At 42.3% G+C, this 27,394-nt stretch overlaps 2 protein-coding genes across 3 annotated transcripts in view; one reads left to right on the top strand and one right to left on the bottom strand.

Annotated features, from left to right (window-relative positions):
• Positions 1-5,460: 5,460 nt before the first annotated feature.
• tstd3 (thiosulfate sulfurtransferase like domain containing 3) lies at positions 5,461-17,400 on the bottom strand. The gene is made up of 4 exons (XM_055635881.1): positions 17,177-17,400; positions 12,934-13,113; positions 11,404-11,563; positions 5,461-5,781 (listed from the first exon to the last, which is right to left on the bottom strand). Exons 1-4 carry the CDS (start codon positions 17,271-17,273, stop codon positions 5,715-5,717), a joined length of 504 nt encoding a protein of 167 aa, XP_055491856.1. The 5' UTR covers positions 17,274-17,400; the 3' UTR covers positions 5,461-5,714.
• Positions 17,401-17,868: 468 nt separating this feature from the next.
• Positions 17,869-27,394, top strand: part of usp45 (ubiquitin specific peptidase 45) — an 88,115-nt gene continuing 78,589 nt past the window's right edge. Inside the window, exons 1-3 of one of the 2 annotated variants that reach the window (XM_055635876.1) lie at positions 17,869-18,190; positions 23,119-23,227; positions 25,951-26,120. In XM_055635876.1, the coding sequence (XP_055491851.1) occupies positions 23,125-23,227; positions 25,951-26,120 (273 nt within the window). In that variant the 5' untranslated portion in view covers positions 17,869-18,190; positions 23,119-23,124. The remainder of the gene's footprint in view (positions 18,191-23,118; positions 23,228-25,950; positions 26,121-27,394) is intronic. The other variant, XM_055635875.1, reaches the window with a different exon arrangement.

Raw genomic sequence — 27,394 nt, 5'->3', positions numbered from 1 at the left:
TCCCTGTGTCATGTTGGTGCCATGGTTGTGGAGTTCTCACAGCGTCTGCAGTTTCTGTCCTTAGCTGTGGTGGGTTAAATGATGATCAAAAGATGCCTTATAGTTAATTGCCGCTAGTTACAAAATTAAAAGATCAGGTTAATTGAACGTATTGTATCCGTTAACCATTTACACTAAACAAATTGAAATGCAAATTAAAGCATTCTCAAAATATTTCTAACTTTAAAAATGTTTACGTTTTAAAAAGTTTTTATACCTTTGTCCAGCAGATGACAAATGTAAACATGTTCAAAATAAACCATTTCAATTGTTAGCAACAGATGGGTTTTTATACCTGTTGTATGTCCGTTCTCCATTCAAAAACAGCAATTACATTGTTGGTTGGGACGGGTGTGCTAAGTTGTCTGTGTGCTCAATCCCCTGAGATGGGAACTCTGTCAAATTAAGTGATTACTAGGAGGCAGAGAAAAAAACTGAAGATATGCTCAAAGTCATTGGGAATCCCTCAGCCATCACCACAAACTGGTAGAAGAGCTTCAAGGATGGCAACAGGTGCAGAAGTAGGCCATTCGGCCCTTTGAGCCAGCACCGCCATTCAATGTGATCATGGCTGATCATCCCCACCAGTACCCCGTTCCTGCCTTCTCCCCATATCCCCTGACTCCGCTATCTTTAAAAACCCTATCTAGCTCTCTTGAAAGCATCCAGAGAACCGGCCTCCACCGCCCTCTGAGGCAGAGAATTCCACAGATTCACTACTCTATGTGAGAAAAAGTGTTTCCTCGTCTCCGTTCTAAATGGCTTACCCCCTTATTCTTAAACTGTGGCCCCAGCATCGAGAACATGTTTCCTGCCTCTAGTGTGTCCAAACCTTTAATAATTCTATGTTTCAATAAGATTCCCTTTCATTCTTCTAAACTCTAAAGCCTAGCCGCTACATTCTCTCAGCATATGACAGTCCCGCCATCCCAGGAATTAACCTAGTAAACCTACGCTGCACTCCCTCAATAGCAAGAATGTCCTTCCTCAAATTAGGGGACCAAAACTGCACACAGTACTCCAGGTGTGGTCTCACTAGGGCCCTATAGAACTACAGAAGGACCTCTTTGCTCCAAAACTCAACTCAACTCCTCTTGTTATAAAGGCCAACATGCATTAGCTTTCTTCACTGCCTGTTGTACCTGCATGCTAACTTTAATTGACTGATTAACAAGGACCCCCAAATCCCATTGTACTTCCCCTTTTCCCAACGACACCATTTAGATAGTAATCCGCCTTCCTGTTTTTGCCAGCAAAGTGGATAACCTAACATTTATCCACATTAAACTCCATCGGCTATGCATCTGCCCACTTACCCAACCTGTTCAAGTCACCCTGCATTCTCATAGCATCCTCACAGTTCACACTGCCACCCAGCTTTGCGTCATCTGCAAATTTGCTAATGTTACTTTGAATCCCTTCATCTAAATCATTGATGTATATTGTAAATAGCTGCGGTCCCAGCACCGAGCCTTGTGGTACCCCACTAGTCACTGCCTACCATTCTGAAAGGGACCCGTTAATCCCTACTCTTTGTTTCCTGTCTGCCAACCAATTTTCTATCCATGTCAGCACTCTACCCCCAATACCATGTGTCCTAATTTTGCCCACTAATCCATGTGGGACCTTATCAAATGCTTTCTGAGAGTCCAGGTACACTACATCCACTGGCTCTCCCTTGTCCATTTTCCTAGTTACATCCTCAAAAAATTCCAGAAGATTAGTCAAGCATGATTTCCCCTTCGGAAATCCATGCTGACTTGGACCGATCCTGTTACTGCTATCCAAATGTGCTGCTATTTCATCTTTTATAATTGACTCCAGCATCTTCCCCACCACCGTTGTCAGGCTAACTGGTCTAGAATTCCGTTTTCTCTCTCCCGCTTTTGTTAAAAAATGGGATAATATTAATTACCCTCCAATTCACAGGAACATCCTGAATCTATAGAACATTGGAAAATTATCACCAATGCGTCCACGATTTCTAGAGCCAGTTCTTTAAGTACCCTGGGATGCAGACCATCAGGCCTTGGGAATTTATCAGCCTTCAGTCCCATCAGTCTACCCAGCACCATTTCCTGCCTAATGTGGATTCCCTTCAGTTCCTCCGTCACCCCAGATCCTCTGGCCACTTGTACAGCAGGAAGATTGTTTGTGTCCTCCTTGGTGAAGACAGATCCAAAGTACCTGTTCAACTCATCTGCCATTTCCTTGTTCCCCATAATAAATTCATCTTTTTCAGTCTTCAAGGATCCAACTTTTGGTCTTAACTAATTTTTTCCGCTTCAAATACCTAAAGAAGCTTTTACTATCCTCCTTTATATTCTTGGTTAGCTTACCTTCGTACCTCATCTTTTCTCCCCATATTGCCTTTTTAGTTGCTCTATTGCTTCTATTGCTCTTTAAACATTCCCAATACTCTTGCTTCCCGCTCATCTTTGCCACGTTGTACTTCCTCTTTTATTTTTATACTATCCCTGACATCCCTTGTAACCCCCTTACTCCCCTTGGAATCTTACTTCCTCTTTGGAATGAACTGAACCTGCACCTTCTATATTATTCCCAGAAATACCTGCCATTGTTGTTCCACTGTCATCCCTGCTAGGGTATCTTTCCAGTCAACTTTGGCCAGCTCCTCCCTCATGGCTCCATAGTCCCCTTTATTCAACTGTAACACTGACACCTCTGATTTACTTTGTTCCCTCTCCAATTGTAGATTAAACTTGACCATATTATGGTCACTACCTCCTAATGGCTCCTTAACCTCAAGGTCCTTTATCAAATCCAGTTCATTACATAACACTAAATCCAGAATTGCCTTCTCCCTGGTAGGCTGCAAGACAAGCTGCTCTAAGAATCCATCACGGAGCACTCCACAAACTCCCTTTCTTGGGGTCCAGTACCAACCTGATTTTCCCAGTCTACCTGCATGTTGAAATCTCCCATAACAACATGCAGGTAGACTGGGAAAATCAGGTTCCCTCTCCCCTCTCGCAATTGGCCCTGATCTTACTTTCTTATCCCTCTTCGAACTTTCCTTCCCATTAATTCGAGTCTTTTGTCACTTTTCCTGTCCTCACTTTCCTGCACTCACTTCCTCTATCTTTATACTCACAATTTATCAATCCCTCCCCCCACTATTAATTTAAACCCACACGTGGAGCCCTAGCAAACCTGGCTGCCAGAACGTCGATCCCCCTCCAGTTAAGTTGTAACCCGTCCCTTTTGCACAGGTCACCCCTACCCCAGAAGAGATCTCAGTGGTCTATAAATCTAAATCCTTGCTCCCTTCACCAGCCCTTCAGCCACACATTGAGATCCCCTATCTCCCTGTTCCTGCCCTCACTAGCGCGAAGTACTGGAAGAAATCCAGAGATAACCACCCTAGAAGTCCTGCTTTTCAGTCTTCTTCCTAACTCTCAGAACTCGCGTTGCAGAACCTCCTTCCTCTTCTTCCCGATGTCATTTGTGCCTACGTGCACAACTACTGCCAGCCGTTCACCTTCCCTCTCGAGGATGTTCTGAATTCAGTGCGTGACATCTTGCACCCTGGCACCAGGGAGGCAACAGAACATCCTCGCGTCTCGCCTGCCGTACAGAATCTCCTGTCTTCACCTTGAACAATGGAGTCACCCACAACTATGGCTCTGCGCAACATTGGTCTCGCCGGTCTCGTCCCATCTCTAGGATCGGAGCCTCCGACGTGTCCGCCACTTGGACTGGAAGCGTCGTCTACCCCGACAGTTCCCAAGAGGGCGTACCTGTTTTCATTAGGCACAGTCTCCTTCTGGATGGCATTTCTTCTGAAGCAGACAGTGGTTGAGTGAAAACAGTGGAAGGAAGGCACTACTTTGTGTATACCTGCGCCAAGTCTGTGGACCCTTCACAGACCGTACCAGCCTCTAAAATCCACATAGGCTGTTTGAGTTGTCTCGTCACTTTTCTTAATTTTCCTTAATCTCTCTCCTGAGACAGTTTGTGACCAAAACCAGCAGAAGCCCTTTCTGCTGCTGTGATGTTGGTATCAAACCAACTTTCCAGACTGGTCCACATTTCCCTTGCCTTCTCTAAGCAAAAATCTATCTCAGCCTTGAATATTTTTATCTCCGACTCCAAGCTCTCGAGAATGGAACTGCAAAGACTCAAAATCCAATAGTTTAAATTCCTCTTAAAACATCTCTTAATTCTGTCTCAGAAGGTGATCTTTCTTATTTATACATTTAACTCACCAAAGAAAACATCCTCTCAGCTTCTATCCTGTCAAGCCTCCTCAAGGTCTTTCTTCAATTTATAAACTTAGTCTGTTTAAATGAGGGTTCTCCCGACGACGGAGCAACATCACCTGGCGAGAACGGCCTGGAACATCGGGCCTCCGTAGAGGCAACTGTGGAGGCCTCAATGGGCCAGACTATGGGTGAACTGGGGTTGGGGACTGGACTTTGTGCCTTCCCTCATGGTGGGGGGATGTTCTATGTGTTTAAGACTCTCATTGGTGTTATGTCTGTATTCTTTTTTTGTGTGCTGCAAAATGGCAAAAAACATTTCACTTCACTACACCTGGGTGTATGTGAATGTGACTAATAATATACCTTTGATACCTTTAACCTTTTCTCACGAGGATAATCCCTAAAACCAGACACCCCCTCAATTCTACAAATTGGTCCCAGTTTCATAAACTCATGCATTTGCATTTCCAATTACCACATATTTTGCACCCAAGCAATCAATCACATTAAAAAAAAATCAGCTACCCTCTTGCTACATGTTGGAATTTAACAATGCTATGGAATATAGGGGAGGAAGAAGGAATGGCCTTCAAGGCACCCAAACAAATGATATTTATTAAAATTAAACTGCCAATTTTTTAATTGAACTGTAATCTGAGTATTAAAGGAATTTTACCAAATTATAATTAATCATTGGTAATAAAATCTGACCATAGAAAATATTATAATGGCTGCTTATGTGCAGTGCTCAAATGCTAGTTCCAACTGTTGAAAAAATCCTGAAAGGCCAACATTGGAAAATCACTTATTTTTATGTAACAAATCTTTGCGTTGATAATAAACGTGACCTTTTAGAAGTTGCATGTGGCTTTCAAATATTACACTACTTACTAATCTAAGTTGTTCATTGGATATCCTGTCTGTCAGTTGGTAAAAGGAGAGTGTGATGATGTGAAAGAAAATGATGATTTGGGTACAGAGGTAATTCCGGAAAGATAAATGTAAAAATAGCACATATCGTTTTCTTGGTTCACAGGAAAGCCATCATGAAGTAATTTGGATAACAAAACATTAACTAAAACTTACATTCATAGTACATAATATCCAGGGATTTCAGTGACAAAAATATTCAAGCAGTTTGCGAACTGCTTTAAAGCATAGGTGAAACGTAAGAATTAACCTGTACTGCAAAGAATGTGGTAATCATTAAGTTTATTACTTCTCAACCTAATAGTTCTCAACAAAAGGTAATAAATCTCAAATAATACACTCAAATATTCGTTGTTAATATGATCAGAAAAAAATCAATATTAAAAATGTATAAATGTAATTTTGCTGACTATGATTACCTCACATCATATTTTAAACTAGTCACACCATCTTCCATTTTTAGATTTATTTTTTTCATTCACTTTGGGAATTCTTTCCACGAGAAGCGCTTGAAACAGCTCATCCTTTTTGCTTGGAAAGTTCACGTTTTTCCCATTCTTCCCAACCACCAGGGAAATGTACAGCTCTGAAACACACAACAATAATCAGTTATTTAATCCCTTGCTACTATGCTATAAGAGAAAAACATTAATTCATGAATGGTATTTATTTGGCTGAATATAGCATCACATCACATCAAAATGTAGAACCTTATATACGTCTAAACGATCACCTGTCATCCACATGACTACTGGAAAGGCATGGAAAGACGGCACCCGGTACAGGCTGGGTTAGCATCCCAGTCTGTCTTTCGTGAGAAAGACACCCAATAAAGCTACGAAAGGCCTAATGAACCACCATGGCCTAAAAATCCATCAGGTGAGAATGAAATTCTCGGAGAAGGAGAAAGAGGTGCAGCGCACAGGCCTGAACCTGGTGAGATGCGTGAGGAGCCCGGCCAGGACTCACCCCACAAAGCCCAGTCCCTCCATGCACTAGAGTCTCCCAACCCCTGCAGAGTAGTTATTAAGATGGCTGATCCGTGGGCGGTTGTTGCTGGGACACAAGTCGGGGCCTGATTAACCCCGGCTGGGTCGCCTGCGCGATAGTGTCTGATGTTGTGAGACACGAAACACCCGATGACCCCAGGTCACATCAATGAGGATGCGCCCCACCGCATCAAGAAGATGTATATTTTTCACACAGGAATATGGGAAGTGTTAGGGAATCATGAAATAGAGGATGGGGTTTAAGATAAGAAGGGAATGATTTAATATGAACCTGACAGGCAATTTTTTGCACACAGAGGGTAGCGAGTATGTGGAATGAACTGCCAGAGGTAGTTGAGGCAGGTTACCATAACAACAATTAAAAGACATTTGGACAGGTACATGGACAGGAAAAGGTTAGCAGGAAATGGGACAAACGGGGAGGTTGGGCCTGTTTTCACGCTGGATATAACTAAAATTCTCGAAAGCACTGAAAATGCTGGATTGCTTCTCAAATATGGCAATTGTGCTGGATATGAAGTAATTATCTTACATGAAGATTACACATTTCATACAAGCTAATCGGTATTTCCTAAAATCACACGACATCCATTTATATAAACAGCCATATAACAGTGTTTATATTACAAAGATATGTTTAAAATTTCATCACCCACTTTAAAAATGTGGTTAAGTAATCCAACGGAAGTTTTTAACATTGAACAATAACTGTATTAGCAATTATTGCTCCATTGACTTAGACAATAGGTGCAGGAGTAGGCCATTCGGCCCTTCGAGCCAACACCACCATTCAATGTGATCATGGCTGATCATCCCCAATCAGTACCCTGTTCCTGCCTTCTCCCGTTATCCCCTGACTTCGCTATCTTTAAGAGCCCTATCTAGCTCTCTCGAAAGCATCCAGAGAACCCGCCTCCACCACCCTCGGAGGGAGAGAATTACACAGATTCACCACTCTCTGTGAGAAAAAGTGTTTCCTCGTCTCATAAGTGTTTCCTTATGTGATGTCCATAAAGCAACACAAATTTGAGTATCAAAGAGAAGGCTGGAAAATAAAGTTTGAAAGTATTGTTGGAATATGTTTTTCTGTGCTATAGGCTATTGTCTATTCATCTGACTTTATCAGTCAGAGTATTGAGTATAGAAGTTGGGAGGTCATGTTGCAATTGTATAAGACGTTGGTGAAACCGCAATAAGAATATTGTGTTCAGTTTTGGGCATCATGTTATAGGAAAGATATTGTCAAGCTTGAAAGGGTTCAGAAAGGAATTACGAGGATGTAACCAGGACTAGAGCGCGTGAGCTATAGGGAAAGGTTGAGTAGGCTGGGTCTCTATTCCATGGAGCGTAGGAGGATGAGGGGAGATCTTATAGAGGTGTATAAAATCATGAGAGGAATAGATCAGGTTGATGCACAGAGTCTTTTACCCAGAGTAGGGGAATCAAGGACCAGAGGACATAGGTTAAAGGTGAAGGGAAAAAGATTTAATAGGAATCCGAGGGGTAACTTTTTCACACATAGAGTGGTGGGTGTATGGAACAAGCTGCCAGAGGAGGTAGTTGAGGCTGGGACTATCCCATTGTTTAAGAAACAGTTGGACAGGTACATGGATAGGACAGGTTTGGAGGGTTATGGACCAAGTGCAGGCAAGTGGGACTGGGGTAGATGGGACATTGTTGGCCGGTGTAAGCGAGTTGGAGCGAAGGGCTTGTTTCCACACTGTATTACTTTCTGACTATATTGCAACAGGAATCCAAACATTATTTAAAATGGGAAATTAAATATCAGCATTATAAATAAAAAGGAACAAAATCTGTATAATGATCAAATACGAGAGTGGAATCGGACAAGGCAGCTTATCAGAAAATTACTGGTATACAGTAGATTTATCAGATAGTGTTAAAGCCAAGGAAGAGACATATAAATTGGCCAGAAGAAGCGGCAAACCAGAGGACTGGGAGAAATTTAGAACTCAGCAGAGGAGGACAAAGTGGTTAATTAAGAGCGGGGGGAAAAGAGCATGAAAGCTTGCGGGAAATATAAAAACGGACTGTAAAAGTCTCTATAGGTATGTAAAACGGAAAAGATTAGTTAAGACGAATGTAGGTCCCTTACAGTCAGTGAATTTATAAAGGGAAACAAGGAAATTAGAGAACAGTTAAACTTTGGTTCTCCACTAAGAAAGACACAAATGAAAACCCTAATACTAGGGGACCGAGGATCTAGTCGGAGGGAGGAACATTACACCGGGCGGCGCTTCGATGGCAGCATCGCCTTCAGTCTGTCTGTCCTTTTCGCCATTTTTTTTGTTACTTTTAGTGTGTTTAAAAAGTTTGTGTTCATGATCTGTCGTTTGTTTTATGTGGGGGGTGGGCGGGGGGGAAACTTTTTTTCAATTTCTTACCTTGCCAGAGATGAGATTCTTTTTTCCGGATCGAATTTCCGGTCGCTCTGCAGTCTAACATCTTGGAGCTGGAGGCCTTGCTCGGGACTGACTTTGAGCCCCACCGCGGGGCATGGATTTAACATCGGAGCTGATTCCTTGCCTGGGATCAACGCTCCAACCGCGGCCTGTGGACTTTAACATCGAGGGGTTTGCAGTCTCGGGTTGAGACCGACGTCGGGAAGCTCCAAAAGTCGCACAACGTTCGACTAGCTCCGACCCGGGGTAAATCACCCTGCGTGGGGAGCTAAGATTCCCCCCCCCCGATGCAGGAGCTTGATGGCCCCGATGCTAAGGGAGTAAGATCGTTCCGTCAACCGAAGGTTAGAGGCCCCAGACCGCTGGAGGACAAAGAAGGGAGAGATTGAACTTTTTTTCGCCTTCCATCAGTGAGGAATGTGGAGGAGTCACTGTGGTGGATATTTATATTTAGATGTATTTTGTGTGTTCTGTTGCTTTTTATTGGTATCAACATTAGTTAGAAAATGGTGTTAGGTAAACTGTTGGGACTGAAGGCAGATAAATCCCCAGCGCCTGATGGTCTGCATCCCAGAGTACTCAAGGAGGTGGCCCTAGAAATCGTGGATGCAATGTTGATCATTTTACAATGTTCTCTCGTCTCTGGATCAGTTCCCGTAGACTGGAAGGTAGCCAATGAAACTTCACTTTTTAAGAAAGGAGAGAACATTATAGGCCCGGTGGCCTTACATCGGTAGTGGGGAAGATGCTGGAGTCGATTATTAAAGATGTTATTGCAGTGCATTTGGAAAGCATTGATGGGATTGGTCAAAGTCAGCATGGATTTATGAAGGGTTTGACTAATCTTTTGAAATTTTTTGAGGATGTAACAAGTAAAATGAATAAGGGAGAGCCAGTGAATGTGGTGTATCTGGACTTTCAAAAAGCCTTTGACAAGGTTGCACACAAGAGATTAGTGTGCAAAATTAGAGCATATGGTATTGGGGATAGGGTATTGACAAGGATAGAGCACTGTTTGGCAGACAGGAAATAAAGAATAGGAATTAACGGGTCCTCTTCAGAATGTACCGCAAGGCTCGATGCGGGGACCCCAGTTGTTTATAATATATGTTGATGATTTAGATGAGGGAATTAAATGTAACATTTCTAAGTTTGCAGATAACACAAAGATGGGCGGCACTGTGAGCTGCGAAAAGGATGCTATGAGGCTGCAGGGTGGCGGATAGGTTGGGTGAGTGCGCAGATGCATGGCAGATGAAGTATGAATGTGGATAAATGTGGGGTTATCCACTTTGGTGGCAAGAACAGGAAGGCAGATTATTATCTGAATGGTGTCAGATTAGGAGAAGGGGAGGTGCAACGAGACCTGGGTGTGTTTGTACATCAGTCACTGAAAGTAAGCAAGCAGGTACAGCAGGCAGTGAAGAAAGCCAATGGCATGTTGGCCTTCATTGCAAGAGGATTTGGGATTAGGAACAAGGATGTCCTACTGCTGTTGTACAGGGCCCTGGTGAGACCGCACATGGAATATTGTGTGCAATTTTGGTGTGCAATTTGAGTAAGGACATTATTGCCCTTGAGAGAGTGCAGCGTAGGTTCACCAGGTTAATTTGTTAGAACTGACGTATGATGCAAGAATGGGTCGACTGGGCTTGTATTCGCTGGAATTTACAAGGATGAGAGGGGATCGTATAGAAACATATACATTTCTTAGAGGATTAGACAGGGTAGACGCAGGAAAAATGTTCCCGATGTTGGGGGAGTCAAGAACTAGGGGTCACAGTTTAAGAATAAGGGGTAGACTATTTAGAAATGAGATGAGGAAAAACCTTTTTAAACAGAGAGTTGTGAATCTGTGGAATTCTCTGCCACAGAAGGCAGTGGAGGCCAATTCCCTGGATGTTTTCAAGAGAGAATTAGATTTAGCTCTTACAGCTAAGGGAATCAAGGGATATTGGGAAAAAGCCAGAACGGGGTACTGATTTTGAATGATCAGCCATGATCATATTGGCCGAAATGCCTAATCCTGCACCTATTTTCTATTTCTTTGTTTCCAATCGATCACTCTATCGGGAGCAGGCTTGGATATATTACTTATCTATGGATTAACATGACTGCACATAGCTGAGATTCCAACAGTGATCTCAATTGATTTCCACTGATTACAGCATACCAATCTAAACATGAGCTGTTTATCCCGACTCTATCTTTCCATTATAAATAATATGTTCTGCTTAATTGCATTAGGCTGTATCTTTTGTGTGGTCTCTTTAGAATGCCTCAAAATCCAATGGCTCCCTTTAAACCTAACCTACTAGTCACAGAACTATTTAAAACACTATTTTGCTTTTGACTCAGCTTTATCATATAATGACCCCCCTCCACCCGTCAAGGACATTACTTAATAATGAATTCCTGGAATTTCCCAACAGAAAAGAAATGGCATGTAGTTTCACAATGCTCGTCTTCTTCCTATCTTGAACAGTGGTGCTGTAAATTTCGAAAAAAGGAACTGCAGGTGCTGGTTTATACCAAAAATAGGCGCAAAGTGCTAGAGTAACAGGCGGTTAGGCATCATCGCTGGAATCTGAAGATTAGTCCCAATCCAAAACATCACCCACCCTTTTTCTCCGGAAATGCTGCCTGACCGCTGAGTTACTTGCATTGTAAATATTGTTCTGTAACAGTCTATGAATTCAGTCCTATTCCAGCACTTTGATCGAGGTAAAAGTAAACAAAAAAAAACAATTACTGAGTTGTTGGTACTGTACTCACCTACTGTACCCTAAAATGGAAGCAGTATCTAAAGCTTTTTTGCTCCGGACTCCTGCCAAACATGAAAATACAATTTTATCCGACGTCGTTGGCATTAGCCCATTGTATGTCTCCGTAAAACTTTTGGGATCCAAATGCAAGGCATGTTCCACTTGGTCAACTTTAGGCAAATGAGATAAAAAGAGTAAACGTTTCAACTAATATAATATCTGTAAAACAGTGATGATATTTTTGTTTAAAAAAAAAATCACAACATATCGAAGACAATGCTTTGTTTCCTGCTCACCACTGGCTACTTTCAAACAGATTGAATTTTATTGCAAAAATAAGTAAAAATAAGTTTTTCATATTTATTTATGTAAAGGTAGGGATGTAAAATTCCAGATGTGAAACATTGTCAACACACCAAACATTACAAGTAAAACCATGCATATTCCAAGGATATCTCTCAATAATAGTGCCCTATGTGGCTTCATCATATTATATTTGAAAATGCCAATCTGAAAGGCATTAAGAAATGTTGGTAGCACTGAAATTTGCTAAGCACACCCAAATGCAGTTAAATTAATGAAACAATTGGGTTCGAATGAAAATCCTGAATCTATTCTATAAAGCTATGCTTAGAGAATTTGCTAATACACTATCATAAGCAATAGGCTACTACAATATTTATTCTCATTCTTGCAGATGACCATCTAAAATTTTAGCTTTCTTATCCACAAATCGCACAAGTATTTTCCTGCTCTTGGTCTAATTTGGCACAGTTTACCTTTGCAATGATGTGTGCCAGGCACGTGCCGTGAGTAATTACTCAAGGTAGGCAGTAAGTCGGCACAGATTGTTCTCCTCTCCGTAAAATAAAAAAAAGAAAGTAACAATTCAATTTGCCCAAGGCTTCCAAATCTCCTTCATTCTGAATTACTGAATGGGTGGGGGGTGGCGGGTGACAGCAGGTGGAGAGGTGGAGGGAAAAACGGGAGCACACCGGGACAAGTTGAATCAGTTGTGATCTTATTGAATGACAATACCAGTTTATTACAGTGAACTCCCCGCAACTTTATGACCAGGGGTATATAGTTTATCAGCGGAAAAAGAGTACTTCAATATTATCATACCTTCCATAAAAATATCAGTGTCTATTAATTGCACATATATTCTCTATTATTCTATTCCACAAACATCAAAAATATTTCAACTACACAGATTTAAATTTATTAGAACAGGAATTTAGGAGGCAACAGGGTAGCTCTGTGACCCCCTTATTGAACCTGTGGCATCCTAAATCCCAAAAATGTTCCGTGGCCCCCCTGAAATTTGCCATGGCCCCAGGTTGGGAATCACTGCTCTAAGTAATGCCTGATAATGTTATTGTATAACTTCAGCATTAGCTCAGTGATTCAAACTTAAATAATTTGGCAACACATCCAGTTCATTCAATACAATTTCATGCATTTCAGATATTCCCAATATATTTGTTATGTAAATTACAATATACCAACAGATGGATCACACCCATAATGGTATACTTACGTGGTACATTTATAGAGCCAGGAATTTGCCCATATTCCGTGAGCTCCCAGGGTTCTCGGACATCGATCAAAAATATTTTGTTTGATTTCAGCAGCTTTTTTAATTCCTGGTAGGAGACGGTTTCAGAAAGACCCACACAGACACTGCTATAGGTTTTGGGTTGGCTTAGGGAAATGGGAGCTAAATAACAAAAATGAACAAAAGGTTTCATAACTTTAAATTACATTTGTTATTTCATATGGTCGATTGCAAATGTGGCAATACAAACTTAGAAGCTTTGTCAATATCAGAGCTCACTTGATGACCAAAATACAATGAAAAACAGAGCATTAATCACAAATTTATAAATAATAATTAGGAAGGCAATTTTTATTGTATGGCAATTGGTATATTGACAACAGTCAAATACTATGACTTTAGAAATGTGCATCAGAAATTAAACTAAATCTTGGAAATATTCAGCAGATCAGGCAGTATTTGTTGAGGGTTAAAATTTTAGCAGTTCCAAAACGTTGTTAGACTGAAGTACTGGCCCACGCTTTGCTTGGTTATGGCAGCAGTTCTTCGGTGAACTGTGCACCTTTACCCGCACAAATTCCAGAAAGTTCAGCACTTCTGCAATTGGGTGTTTGAATGCAGAAGAACAGAGTTCATTGAATGATTCATGTCAGCAAATGTGTCACTACATTATGCTGCTGAAACATGGGTTTGCTGGAACTTCCCAATGTCTAAGCTGACAAATGACTTGGATGTTTGTTGTTAGGTTAGAACCAGGACAGAACAGCAAATCCTTCATGTGGAGTGGAGAGAATACGACTGGGAAAAAAAAATTATTAAGAGATGAACAAAATACTGCGGACTTCTGTGGAGACCATGTGGGCTCAATGAACGCTTACGTAAGTGCGGGTTTACATAATTCGCCTGTCGAGGAGTGCCTGTATTCAAGTTTGCTGCTGTTACAAATCTGGGTGGATATGAGGAGGAAGTAGAGACGCTGGGGGGGGTGAGTGTCCAAGAGCTGCGCTAGGCCTCAGCGTGGTGGAGTCAGCTCACCAGACGACTATGTCACCTCCCTTGTCAGCAGGTTTGATGATTATGTCAGGGCTGCTGCAGAATGGATGTAAGTTCAAAGGGGGTAAGGTTAAAGTAGGTCAAGGAGTGGAGAAGTTGAGATGGTTGATGTTACACCCGCAGTTAAAAGTAAAAAGGTGTAAAGAGGTGTCCGGGGTGTCAAAGAGGAGGGGGACCAGTGGAGCCGAGAGAAGGGGTTATTACTGGGTGGTGATGGCACATTTCCCTGGGAAAAGGCACGAGGCAGAGGCGACGGAAGAAAAGCTATACGTTATGGCAGACCTGGAACTAGTTGAGGTGAGGGAAGAGGCGATCAAAAGTGAGGCCTCTATTGAGGACAAACCTTTCCGTATCGGAAAGAGGGTAATTCTGCGAGATGGTCGCCTGGTCCTCATCTATGGGGTCATGGTCTAGGGTCCTACCAGGAGGCCGTGAGCAGCAGACACCTCCCAAGAAGCCACGAAGAAGCTGGGTGGCGATCCCCGCAGCTGGTCTCTGTACTTGTGGAGCCCCGCGGCCGGGCTTTGGATTGGCGCCGCAGAGATGTCCGGAGTGGCTCCAGTGGCAGTTGTCGGGGAGGCTGGGTCGGCAGTCGATGAGGTTGGTGGCTGTCGAGGTCGGCCGCATGGGAGCCGGAGGATGCGTCGCCGAGAACAAAAGAGGACTTGGCGTGGAGGAATTGCCGTGAGGGGGTAATAACAAAGGAGGACCATGCACAGGATACTTTGTAACTTTATCAGTGCCCTTTGTGTGGCAACTCCTTGCATACCTTGGTTATTCAAGCAAGTCATTATTTCTAATACTGAGCCCAAAGCACTAATTTCTCAGTATCTCGCATAACTGTCTGCCAACCCAAAAGGCCCATTCATTTCTACTGTTTATATATCATCTAATTTTTAGCCCTACCCCAATCTGCACACTAATCTCTATTGCGGGACTTATCCTGCATACATTTCAGTATGTCTGTTAAAACACAGTCTCCCTCTTATAAGTCCATAATGACAAATTTTGAAAAGTGACACCCAATGGGGGAGGGTGTTCCTTGGAGGGTAAACTGGGGTCACCAGGCTTCAAACTGGAAACAAAGTTATCTGGTCGATTAGTGAATGGTGAACAACTATGGCGTTGGCCTTCATAATGAGAGGAGTTGGGTATAGGAGCAAAGAGGACCTTCTGCAGTTGTACAGGGCCCTATTGAGACCAGACCTGGAGTATTGTGTGCAGTTTTGGTTTCCTAATTTGAAGAAGGACATTCCTGCTATTGAGGGAGTGCAGCGTAGGTTCGCGAGATTAATTCCCGGGATGGCGGGGCTATCATATGATGAAAGAATCGAGCGACTGGGCTTTTATAAACTGGAATTTAGAAGGATGAGAGAGGATCTTATAGAAACATATAACATTATTAAGGGATTGGACAGGCTAGTGGCAGGAAACATGTTCCCAATGGTGGGGGAGTCAAGAGCCAGGAGCCACAGTGTAAGAATAAGAGGTAAGCCATTTAGAACTGAGATGAGGAAAAACGTTTTCACCCTGAGAGATGTGAATCTGTGAAATTCTCTGCTCAGAAGGCACTGGAGGCCGATCACAGGATGTATTTAAAAGAGTTAGATAGGGCTAACGGAATCAATGGATATGGGGAGAAAGCAGGAACGGGGTTTGATTGTGGATGATCAACCATGGTCGTATTGAATGGCGGTGCTGGCCCGAAGGGCCGAATGGCCTACACCTGCACCTATTGTCTATGTATCTATATATGTAATTAGAGGCTGGGAATATAGAGATCCGATCAGTGAGATCCCTCTCAATTTAGTTTTACAAGTTTCTTCTATCAAATATACACACCGACTGTTTCTCTCGTTTATTATATAGTTTACATTGCACTATGTTTACATATTCTGTTGTGCTGCGCAAGTAAGAACGTCATTGTTCCATCTGGGACATATGACAATAAAACATTCTTGACTTGTCTCCGTTTAAGTGGAGACGAGGAATCTTGAGATGTTGCCTGTCCCGCTGAGTTACTCCAGCATTTTGAGTCTCCTATAGGTAGGTATGTTGCAAAGCCTACCTGAAGCGTCACTGAAAATCTGTCCCAGCCTGTGTGCGCGATTTTGGCGCCGTTTAGAGGGGGGCGGGTTTAAAACGCGATTTTCCCTAGGCTGTTCCAATCGAGGATGTTCAGCCTAGTTAATTATTAACGAAAAATTGCTGGAAGATTCCGTCGCTTTAGCTATTATTAGTTTTAAAGGCTTTATATAATTGTTGTGGTAGTTTAAAAATTAACCTCTAAACCCCCGACCGCCGGCAACCGGCAGGGTCTCATACAGCAGACAACAGAAGGTAGGCTGTTTATTTTTACATTAAAAAGGGCTTCTTAAGATTCCTTTATACAAAGTTTAATGTTGCGAGTAGCTCATTTTGAGCCCATTATATCCCGTAGTATTTTTCTGGGCATTTGAGGGCACAAATCTAGCGCAATGTGAACGTTCTAAACCAGCGCGTTCACAGAATCCCACTAGAGAGCTGATTTAAATTGACTTTAATTTAGAGCAATTGAACACTAAATTTCTTCCATTTGGCCTATAAATGAATGTAAATGAGATTTAAAAATCATGTTTTATTGTGAATTATTTGTGAATATTATTTGGACACTTAGGCTATTTAAAAATGTTAATCATTTATTAAGAAATAGATAGATCTAGTAATTGAAGTTTGAAATTAGCTCCAATTGGGTAACTAACTAATTATATGCTTTAATTTCAGGTCATCCAAGTAAGATTGATTTATATTTGTTTCAGAATGCTTCAATCTATGATAACTGAAAATTTCATTTAGTTCTTTTAATTTTTAAGAATGTTATGGGCTTTTGACTGTCCACGATCACAGCTTTTATGTTATGTCCATAGAAAATCAATAGGAACAAGATGCTAATTTCCGAGTATGGAAATGGCCATAACTTTTTAAATACTTGAGATATGAAAGTTAAATAGGTGTCAAATTAAACTTCTTTTTATGCTTTATCTGATGGGATAAATTGCAGACTTGATTTTTAAAATCTCAAAATTTTGTAACATTGCTACTATAGGTGCGGCCTGACCTGACCTTCCAGCATGTTATGTTATCTGCATGGGTTTACACAATGAGTGAGGCTCAGGCCCCTCTCTTTACTCACCCCAACACCTCCTTTGCTGGCGGCACATTTCCACAGCCCATCCCCGGCTCACTGTCCGCAGTAGCAGCGCCGTCACCAAGCCGGCCACGCCGGCCATGACTCCTGAAACCACTCACGACTCGCCCGGACCCAGACGAACCTTCCCTCCAAACCCACCCCACCCGGATAGGCTCGGCCAGGACATGCTCGACCACAAGCTCGACTCGGGCAAGCTCGGCTCCCCGCCCGGACACACACGACTCGGTTCGGCTCTCCCCACTCGGGTAAGCTCGGCTCCCCGCCCGGACACACACGACTCGGCTCGGCTCCCGCCCGGACAAGCTCGGCTCGGCTCGGCTCGGCTCCCCGCCCGGACACACACGACTCGGCTCGGCTCCCCGCCCGGACACACACGACTCGGCTCGGCTCTCCCCGCCCGGACAAGCTCGGCCGGACTCGGCTCAGATCGGCTCCGCCCAGCCGCGCTTCGGGAGCGGGCGTGAGCGCATGCGCGGGCGATTGGGACCGGCCTGGAGCCGAGTCGGAACGGGAGAGGAGCGCATGCGTGGAGCCGGCGTCGACCACCTGACGGAGCAAGCGGTGAGCGCATGCGCGGGCGATTGGGACCGGCCTGGAGCCGAGTCGGAACGGGCGATGAGCGCATGCGTAGAGCCGGCGTCGACCAACTGACGGAGCAAGCGGTGAGCGCATGCGCGGGCGATTGGGACCGGCCTGGAGCCGAGTCGAGGATCATGTCCACCTGACGGAGCGGGCGCATGCGCGGATCCGAGGGCCGGCGTGCTCCAAGCGGGCGGTCACATCGCTGCCTCTGCGGGAAGGCGGAGAGGTTGTGGTCGAGGCCCAGGCCCAGGCCCAGGCTCTTTCCTTCCCGACTCCCCTCCCCGGAACCGCGCTCTGTGACTTCTCTTCCGGGAACACGACATCTAGTACCGAGGCAGCGAGCGGCGGCTGTGGCCCAGTGAATCCGTGCCCGGGCACCGACAACAGGCTCAGGGGTCCCAGCCCCTGCAGTCGGTGAGTGAGTCGCAAGGGTCTCGACCCCCATTCCTTCTCCCAGAGGTGTTGCCTGTCCCGCTGAGTTACTCCAGCATGTTGGCCAACGCATAGCTGTCAGGCAGGCAGCATAATACAAACTGCACAGTTTGAAGGCAACACTGCACATAAAATCAACGTGGTTTATTTAATCTGGACCATTTATCGTGACTGAATTAAACCTAATTATTATGAGATTAAAAAAAAATCAAGCTGCTCTGCCACCTTGATTTTGTATCCAGACCATGGCCCTGTGTGTTCTTGTTCAAGTGGCCACTCGACTAATATGTTGACTATAATTGCAATAACTTCTAACGTTCTAACGTCCACACTGACATATCGCTGTGAAGTTTTAGGTGCTCTGATGAAATGTTAACAAACTGTGTAGTGACATGTTTCGTTTTCTGAATTTTATTAATTCACATGATGTGAACGTCTTGACCTCCCATTGGCCAATGTTGATTTCCTTCTCAAGTGTGTTATTCCTGGGCTATTTCGGAAGTTGGGTAGGAATAATTGAGTCCTGAGTCACAGATATGTTGGCAGATATAGGAAGATTTATTTCCTCAAAGGATATGAATGAATCCGGTGAATTTTTGATAGTCTAATAGGTATAATAGTTACCACTACTGATCTAGCTTTTTAACCCAGATTTACTTGGGTTAAAATCCTTCAGCAAATGACTGTGAGGGTGGACACTATCTCTGAATCACATTCCTAAATCCCTGGAATACTGATCTCACTAACTGATGTTTTTAAAAATCTCCCATGCTGCTCCTCTCAACTGCTCGAAGTTAGCAGGGTATTTTCACATACCTTCCCTCTTAACTACCTAATGTACCTATCTATATAGGGATCTTGACATCAACATCCATTTCAAGATCTCTCTGACCACCTTCTCAGCTCTGTATCATCATTTATCCATTTGTCTCGTTACTCTCCCCTTGTATATTGTCTCATACTGTGTTAGTCCCTGGATATTAGGCCACTCCTTGTGTCATCCCCCTCGGCACTTGAGGGACAGGGACGGTGGTCTGCCGATGTGTTTTCTGGTCCTGCTCGGGAATGATCTCTGTGTTTTCTCCTGCTTCATTAAGAAGGCAGGTACGGGATACTGAGTTGGATGATCAGCCATGATCATATTGAATGGCGGTGCAGGCTCGAAGGGCCGAATGGCCTACTCCTGCACCTAATTTCTATGTTTCTATGTTTCTATTAAAGGACTTCTGAACCTTTTCCTGATCTTGTCCAGGCCACTACAATACGTCTCTGGAGGAATTTCATGTGATTTTTGATTGAACATAATCGATTCCCGATATAAGCTTTAACTTGGTGGATTGCTCCACATGCAAGAGCTCTGCTGCAAACATAAATGAGTATGTCGCTACCATCACAGAATTCATCAGAAAGTGTGTGGAGGAACGTGTGCCCAGAAAAGATGATACAAGTGTTCCCCAACTGGAAATCATGGATGAACTCTGAGATCCATTCCCAGCTGCAGTCTCATTCTGTAGTGCTCACATCAAGGATCTGTGAAGTAGAAGAAATGTATTTAGGATGTTCACAAAGCCATCAAGGGTGCCAAAGGGGAATTCAGGGCAAAGTCAGTCAGGGAATAACCACATGGACACCCGTTGATTGTGGCAAGGCTTGCATGCTATAACGGACTACAAAGTGAAATCAGGCAGTATCGCTGACAACAACACATCTCTCCACAGCGTTCAAGATATCCTATACTCACTTTCAACAGAATGTAAGTGGAATAATGTAATCCGCCCCAACGGTCTCGGGTGTTCATATACCAACTGTCACTGTTGCAGATGTCAGAATGGTCTTCCTGAGAGTGAACATGCAGAATACAACTGGCCGAGATGGAGCTGCCAGCAGGGCTCTGAGGATCGGCTCAGACCAATTGGCAGAAGTATTCAGATATCTTTAACCTCGCTCTATTTGATTTTCCCATCTATTTTAAGAAGGCCACTAGCATGCCAGGACTAAAGAAAAGCAAGGCCAGTATCTGACATCCAACATCATAAAGTGCTTTGAGAAATATAGGTGCAGGAGTAGGTCATTCGGCCCTTCAAGACAGTACCGCCATTCAATATGATCATGGTGGATCATCTAAAATCAGTACCTTGTTCCTGCTTTTCCCCATATCCCTTGATTCCTTGAGCCCTAAGAGCTAATCATGGTGCACATTAGCTTCTGCCTCCCAGGCAGCCTTTATCCACTGCAGTTGGCCTGTCGTCGCCAGCATCCTGGCCCTTCACTCACTGAAACATTTGGATAACAAAGACCTCAATATAAGACTTCTATTTATTGACCATCCCTCCACCTTCAACTCCATAATCCCAACCAAACTCATCTCCATCAGTGTAGGAGTCAGCAACTCCTCCGCAACTGGATCCTCAACGTCCTGACATTGACCATAACCAATGAGCATAGGTGACAAAGCATGATTCCTCATCTTCCTTGACTTCTTCATCCACAGACCACAGTCTGTTCGAATTGGCAGAAATACTTCTTCCTCATTAACAATCAGTACAGGAGCACCTCAAGGCTGCGTGCTCAGCTCCCGCTCAACTCACTCTACACTCATGACTGTGTAACCGGACACAGTGCGAACTCCTTTGTTAGACGAATTGCAGATGGTGATGTCAGAGCATAGAAGTGAGATCGACCGATTGACCAAATGGAGCCAGCATTTCAATATCAGTAAAACCAATGAACTGATTGTGAACTTTTGAAGAGGAAGGATGAGGACCCACAATCCTGTTTATATGGCGGAGAGAGTCAAAAACTTCAAATTCCTGGGCGTACATATTTCCGAAGATCTTTCCTGGACCCAGCACACTGATGCAATAATAAATAAAGCAAATCAACACCTCTACTTTCTGAGAAGATTACGGAGATTCGGTATGCCAGAGAGGATTCTCTTGAACCTCTACAGGTGTACAGTTGAGAGTATATTGACTGGTTGCATCATTGCCTGGTTTGGCAACTTGAACGTCCAGGAGTGAAAAAGACTGCAAAAAGTTGTGAACACTGCCCTGTCCATCACTGGCGCTGACCTCCCCACAAAAAAGGCAGCCAGCATCAACCCACACTATCCTGGCCACGCAGTCATTTCAACCCTGCCATCGGGAAGAAGGTACAGGAGCCTGAAAACTGTAATGTCTAGGTTCAGGAACAGCTTCTTCCCTACAGCCATCAGGCTATTAAACACTACAACCTCAATTAAACTCTGAACTGCAATAGATTATTATTATTATTATTATTATTATTGCGCTGCTGTTGTTTGTTTTTTGAGTATATGTATGTGTGTGTACTTGTGAGTATGTGTGTACACCATTTTTCTCATTTATCATGTTGTTTACAGTGTACTATGTTTACATATTCTGTTGTGCTGCAGCAAGTAAGAATTTCATTGTTCTATCTGGGACATATGACAATAAAACACTCTTGACTCTTGATGGTGACAAACCCATCCTCTATGATGGCTTTCAACACTGGCGTCTCGCCAGGATGTGTCCTCAGCTGCTTAATATAATCCCTATATACTCACGACAGCATGGCAAATTCTGATCAAACTCCATTTACAAGTTTGCAGATGACATCACCACATCAGGCCGTTTCTGGACCAAAGAAAAGATGGCGTGCAGGAAGGAGATAGAGCTTCATAACATGATGTCAAGCCAACAACCTCTCCCTCAATGTCAGAAAGATGAAGGAGCTAGTTAGGCAGAGCCATTACCAAATCAAGCTATGATGCATCCTGATAAGATGATTTTCATGGTGCATCTGTAAAAGTTGGTAAGTGTCATTGGAGATATGCCAAACATCCTTAGACTTCGGAGGATGTCGAGTCTTAGGGTATGCTTTTTTTAACCATAATTTCAGTGTGGTTGGCCCAGGACAAGTTGGACCAACCATACACCTTGGTACTTGAAGCTCTCGACTTTCTCAACTTTGGCACATTGATGCTGACTAGGGCCTGTAGACTGCCTTGTTCCCTGAAGTCAATAAATATTATGAACATCAAGATCGAGTTAAATGATCTAGACTTTTGTCCAGGCCCAGGAAACATCTTCGGAAATATGTATGCCCAGGAATTTGAGCTTTTTCACTTTCTCCACCATATAAACAGGATTGTGGGTCCTCATTCTTCATCTTCCAAAGTCCACATGCTAGCAGTTAACTTTTACCATGGAGTCAGCGAGCCCATTCTTTATAATAAAGCTGAAGATTGGACACAGTGCATTTTTACCTTCTCTTCAGCTACTGTGCTCATGGGTGAGGTAGTGACTATGCAGACCTTTGGATTTGCTGTTCATGGTTCCGAACCAGAGGTTCTATACACACTGTCAAAGATGCAAAGGCAAAACAATTCTGGAAAATATTATTTCAATCTGAAGAAGGGTCCCAACCCAAAACATCACTCATTTTTCTCCAGAGATGCTGCCTGACCCGTTGAGTTACTCCAGAACTTTGTGTCTATCTTCAATATTTCTTCATCTTTTAATCTATCGTTTTATACTTAAAACTCTGATCTTGTATGCGGATGTACGTGTGTTTGTGTTTATTTGTTTGTGTATTATCACATCTTCTCCAAAAAATGACGCTCTAACGGTAACATTTTCACATATACCGAAAGAGATTTATCCCCTGTGGTCTGAAATCGCCTTATCTGAAAATTTCGAGCGTTATTTCTCGAGTTATTTATGAAAATGGTCAGGGCGGGATGGGGTAAAAGGAGCCTATTAATATAATATCATGGGGGGGGGCCTTAGTGTGTGTGCGGGGGGAGATGGTTAGTGTGTGTGTGACGCTGCAGGCCGCCCCCCCCACCAGGGTATATATTGTACTGGCGCATTCCTACTTACATATTTTGTGTTATGTTAAATTACCAGTGACAGATGAGGGTGAAAGATCCATCCTCCCAAGGTGATGGTGTAATGACGAAGAAGAGCAGAAGACCTAAAAAGCCTCAAGATGATGATTCATCTGATGAAGTGTTGGGTAAAACAAACTTTCTATTTTGCAATTATAATTCCACACAACATTCTTTTAGATTTGGAAAATGCTGTGGGGAACTACATTGTTAAACTTCTGAGAAGTGTGAATAATAGTAGTTTCCGTACCTCTTTTGTTGGAATAGATGTTTGGTAGCATTTGAGTAATAAGCATGATAAATTAGGGCTGTGGGGCAGCTGGGACAGCAAATGGAGCTACTGCAACACAGCTCCAGCAGCACAGACCTCTTGTTCTGTCAAAGTGGACTTTGCAAGCTCTCCCTGTAGAAGAAGGGTCCCAACACAAAACATTGTCAGTCCATTCCCTCTGCAAATGCTGCTTGATCTGCTGATTTCCTCCAGTACTTTGTGTTTAGATCAAGATTCCAGTGTCTGCAGTTTCTTTGTGTCTCCAGGTTTTCTCTGTTTCCTTCCATCTACCAAAGATGTGCGAGTTGGTTGGTAAATTGGTTGTGATATGTCGCCCTGAGTGTTTTGATGATTGGTATACTCTGGGGGAGGTTGAGGGGAGCGCAGGAACCATAAAATGGGATCTGTGTACGATTTAGTAAAAAGGTTAGTCAGTGCAGACTTGGTTGGTCGAAGGGTTCTTGAGCACAGAGATGGGTCCAATAATTCTACGGAGTCTTTTTTGTAACATTCAATCTTGAATAAATCAAGTAATTGAAGCATTTGTATCAAATTGTTTATATTTGCCCAGCCCATATATTGAGTATAAGCTTCCAAGATGAATCAATGAACACATTTCTTAGTTATTATGTTGCTTGTTTATACTAATTTGTTTGAAATTAATGCACTGTGCTACCCATTAGTTGTTCCAAAGGCTGTTTTTAAGAGTGACTGGCTTAAAGGACACACCACGTTTTATAAAAGCATGACATTAGAATTGTTCATATAGCAAGCTTATTTATAACTTGATGGTTGATGTATGATGCCCTGGAAATTATATTTGTTTTTTTATCTGCTTTCATTAGGTATTATTGCTTTAGTGTGTGAGTTTAAAATAAAACCACAAATTAGAAATGTAACCATTGACTGACTCAATTACATTAATAGGTGATGCTTTGGGTTGGGACATTACCAATTCCTTTTCTCCAGAGACGCTGCCTGACCCGCTGAGTTACTCCAGAATTTTGTGACTATCTTTAGTGCAAACCAACATCTGAAGATCCTTCCTAAACATTGATAGTTAAATTGCTGTTTCACAGAATGTCTGAGAGGATGATGTAGATTTGAAACTGGCATTTAATCATATATAGATATAGACATAGATAGATAGATAGATAGATAGATAGATAGATAGACAGACAGACAGACAGACAGACAGACAGATGTATGTGTATGGGTATATGTGTTTAAGAAGGAACTGCAGGTGCTGGAAAATCGAAGGTACACAAAAATGCTGGAGAAACTCAGCGGGTGCAGCAGGAGCGAAGGAAATAGGCAACGTTTCGGGCCGAAACCTTTCCTCGTGTGTATATATTGTGTGTGTGTGTGTGTGTGTGTGTATATATATATATATATATATATATACACATATACACACATACACGTACATATATATATATAAAATATATGTAGGATCAAATATATGTGTGTAGTATACTATATATGGCATAACTATATATATTGAAACTTGTATATATATATCTATATTGTGTTATAAGATATAATTAATATAACCTATATCCCTTATGTGTGAATATATGTATGTATATATAATGTATGAATATGATGTAATAATATATATATGTATATATCGGGTATATCCCTGGATGTATATAGGTATGTTTTGCCAGACACACATGCATGACATCACACGTACATATATTCGTTATGTTGTTCCAACATGATGCTGGAAACAATAAGGTAGACAAAAATGTTTGTACTGTAAGACTAATGTATGGCACAAGGAACTTTTGGAATTGTCATAATTTGAAACTTGTAATAGTCAGAATTTCTTCTATATTGCTGTTAATAAGACAAGTAATTAAGATTGAGCTTCTAACCTAATATCCCTTATTGGTGAATAACATGCAACTAACTGATGCAGTAGCTGGTAATGTAGAATTAATGAACTGTAGATGCTGGTTAATACTCAAATACAAAGTATTGGAGAAACACTCAGTGGGTCGGGTAGCATCCCTGGAGAACAAGGATAGGTGATGTTTTTCGAGTTGGGTCTGAAGAAAGGTTTTGAAATGTCACCTATCCATGTTCTCCGAAACAACACCTATCCATGTTCTCCAGGGATGCTGCCTGACCCGTTAAGTTACTCCAGTACATTGTTCAAGAAGGAACTGCAGATGCTGGAACAATCGAAGGTAGACAAAAATGCTGGAGAAACTCAGCGGGTGAGGTAGCATCTATGGAGCTCCATAGATGCTGCCTCACCCGCTGAGTTTCTCCAGCACATTGTTCAATCAGCTACTGCTAAAAAGGGCACAATGTGTCAAAAGTCATACCACCTGACATATAGTTCGTAATGAATATGAGATGAAAGCTTCAAGCAGTTCCATATTATGAGTTATGAAATACTTGAGAACATTACAGGGAACACATTTAAACTATCATTACTTAATTTGTTTAATAAAACCCTGGAATTACAACATACAATTTGAATTGGGGTCTCGCATACATACTTTACAGTTGGTATAAACCAAGCCAAATCAAATCTCGATTTCATGTTTATTTTAATCATGCATTTAGGTTCTGCCTGCCAGCATACAGGCAGAGCGGTGGATCTGATCCAAGTGAAGAAAGCAGTCATCCACAATCACTGGTCAGTTTGTGCAGAATGTGCCAGAACTTTGAAAGCACATGATGAAGAGTCAGATGTTTCACCAAATATTTGGATGTGCCTGAAGTGTGGTTATCAGGTAATTGTTTAAATCAACTGCATTGTCTCCTTGGTTTAAAAAAAAAAGATTTGTAATCTCAAATACAATTTAAGGGAAAGAACTTGCATGAAATACGCCAAGGTCTTTTAGCACATCAAACACATTTATCCACAAATTATAATGTTGAACATTGGCTTAATGGTTGTACATTTATCCTGTTTTTTTGCAGATTTGAAGGTTGAAATTTACAAGTTCACTGATATAAAATTTCAGAGAGTCTGTCACGATTCTATTTAGAATGGTCTCTCCTCCCCCAAGCCTCGTTGTGTTCCTCCAGTACTTGGTGTTTTGCTCAAGATTCCAGCACCTGCCGTTCCTTGAGTATCCCCTTGAACCTCCTCACTCTCTCCATTGTAATCATGTTCTTTGTAGTGGGTGGCAACTAAAGCTACACACAATTCTGACTCTGGTCTAATCAAGTTTTTTAAAGTTGTACCAAGGCCTCTCCGCTCTGATATTCTGTGTTGTGATGAATGAAGACAGCATCCCATATGCTTTCTTCATCAATGTTTCTACCTGTGCTGCCACCTGCAGGAATCTTTGAACGTGCACAATGTCCCTCCTCTCAATATTCATGGTCCATGTCCTACCCATATCAGACATCCAAAATTGTATCACCTCACACTTACAAGGACTAAATTCTGTCTGTCATTCTTATGCGCAATTAATCAGCTGATCAATATCATTTTCCAGTCTAAGACTAACCTCATTATCAACACCACTAATTTTCATGTTATTTACAAACTTACCCATCATATGCATTCAAATGGGCAATTCCTTTGAATTTTGCATGTCTTCTGAATTTTTTTATTGTTTCATTTTCAGCAGCAAATTATTAGATATTTCTTAGTTTTTATTTCTGAAACTGCTGTTTTTTTTAATTAACAGAAGACAGTGATTTCCAAGCTTGCTAGACAGTTAAAGTGATATTAGTTTACTGTAGTTATTCTAAACTTGAACTGGCATTTCTAGCATGTGCCAGTTTTCTCCAGGGTCACCAATACCACAAGAAGTAGGACCAGAAGTATCTAATTTGATGCTTCAACATCCTTTTGAAAGACCATGCTTGATTTCTACCCTGGCACTTGCCTATCTTATTCTCATTCTATTTAGAATAGTCCTTTGGTCCGTCTAAAATCTGAATCCATAGTCATTTGTCATCCAAATCAAGAAAATAAATGCGTGGAAAATTTCTGCTAGGATATGTGTTTATAATCTAGGTATACTTCAATGTTGTACTAAAATAATGGTGC

Source organism: Leucoraja erinacea, chromosome 5 (genome assembly GCF_028641065.1).
Source record: "Leucoraja erinacea ecotype New England chromosome 5, Leri_hhj_1, whole genome shotgun sequence".
NCBI lineage: Eukaryota > Metazoa > Chordata > Chondrichthyes > Rajiformes > Rajidae > Leucoraja > Leucoraja erinaceus.
This window is presented reverse-complemented; position numbering and strand designations above follow the sequence as displayed.

Coding starts and splice junctions, on each gene's coding strand:
- tstd3 (XM_055635881.1), bottom strand. CDS start 17,273: ATGGCCGGCGTGGCCGGCTTGGTGACGGCGCTGCTACTGCGGACAGTG. Junction 11,564..12,933: donor TGGCTCTATAAATGTACCAC/GTAAGTATACCA, acceptor ATTTGCCTAAAG/TTGACCAAGTGGAACATGCC. Junction 5,782..11,403: donor TCCATTTTAGGGTACAGTAG/GTGAGTACAGTA, acceptor TGTGTGTTTCAG/AGCTGTACATTTCCCTGGTG.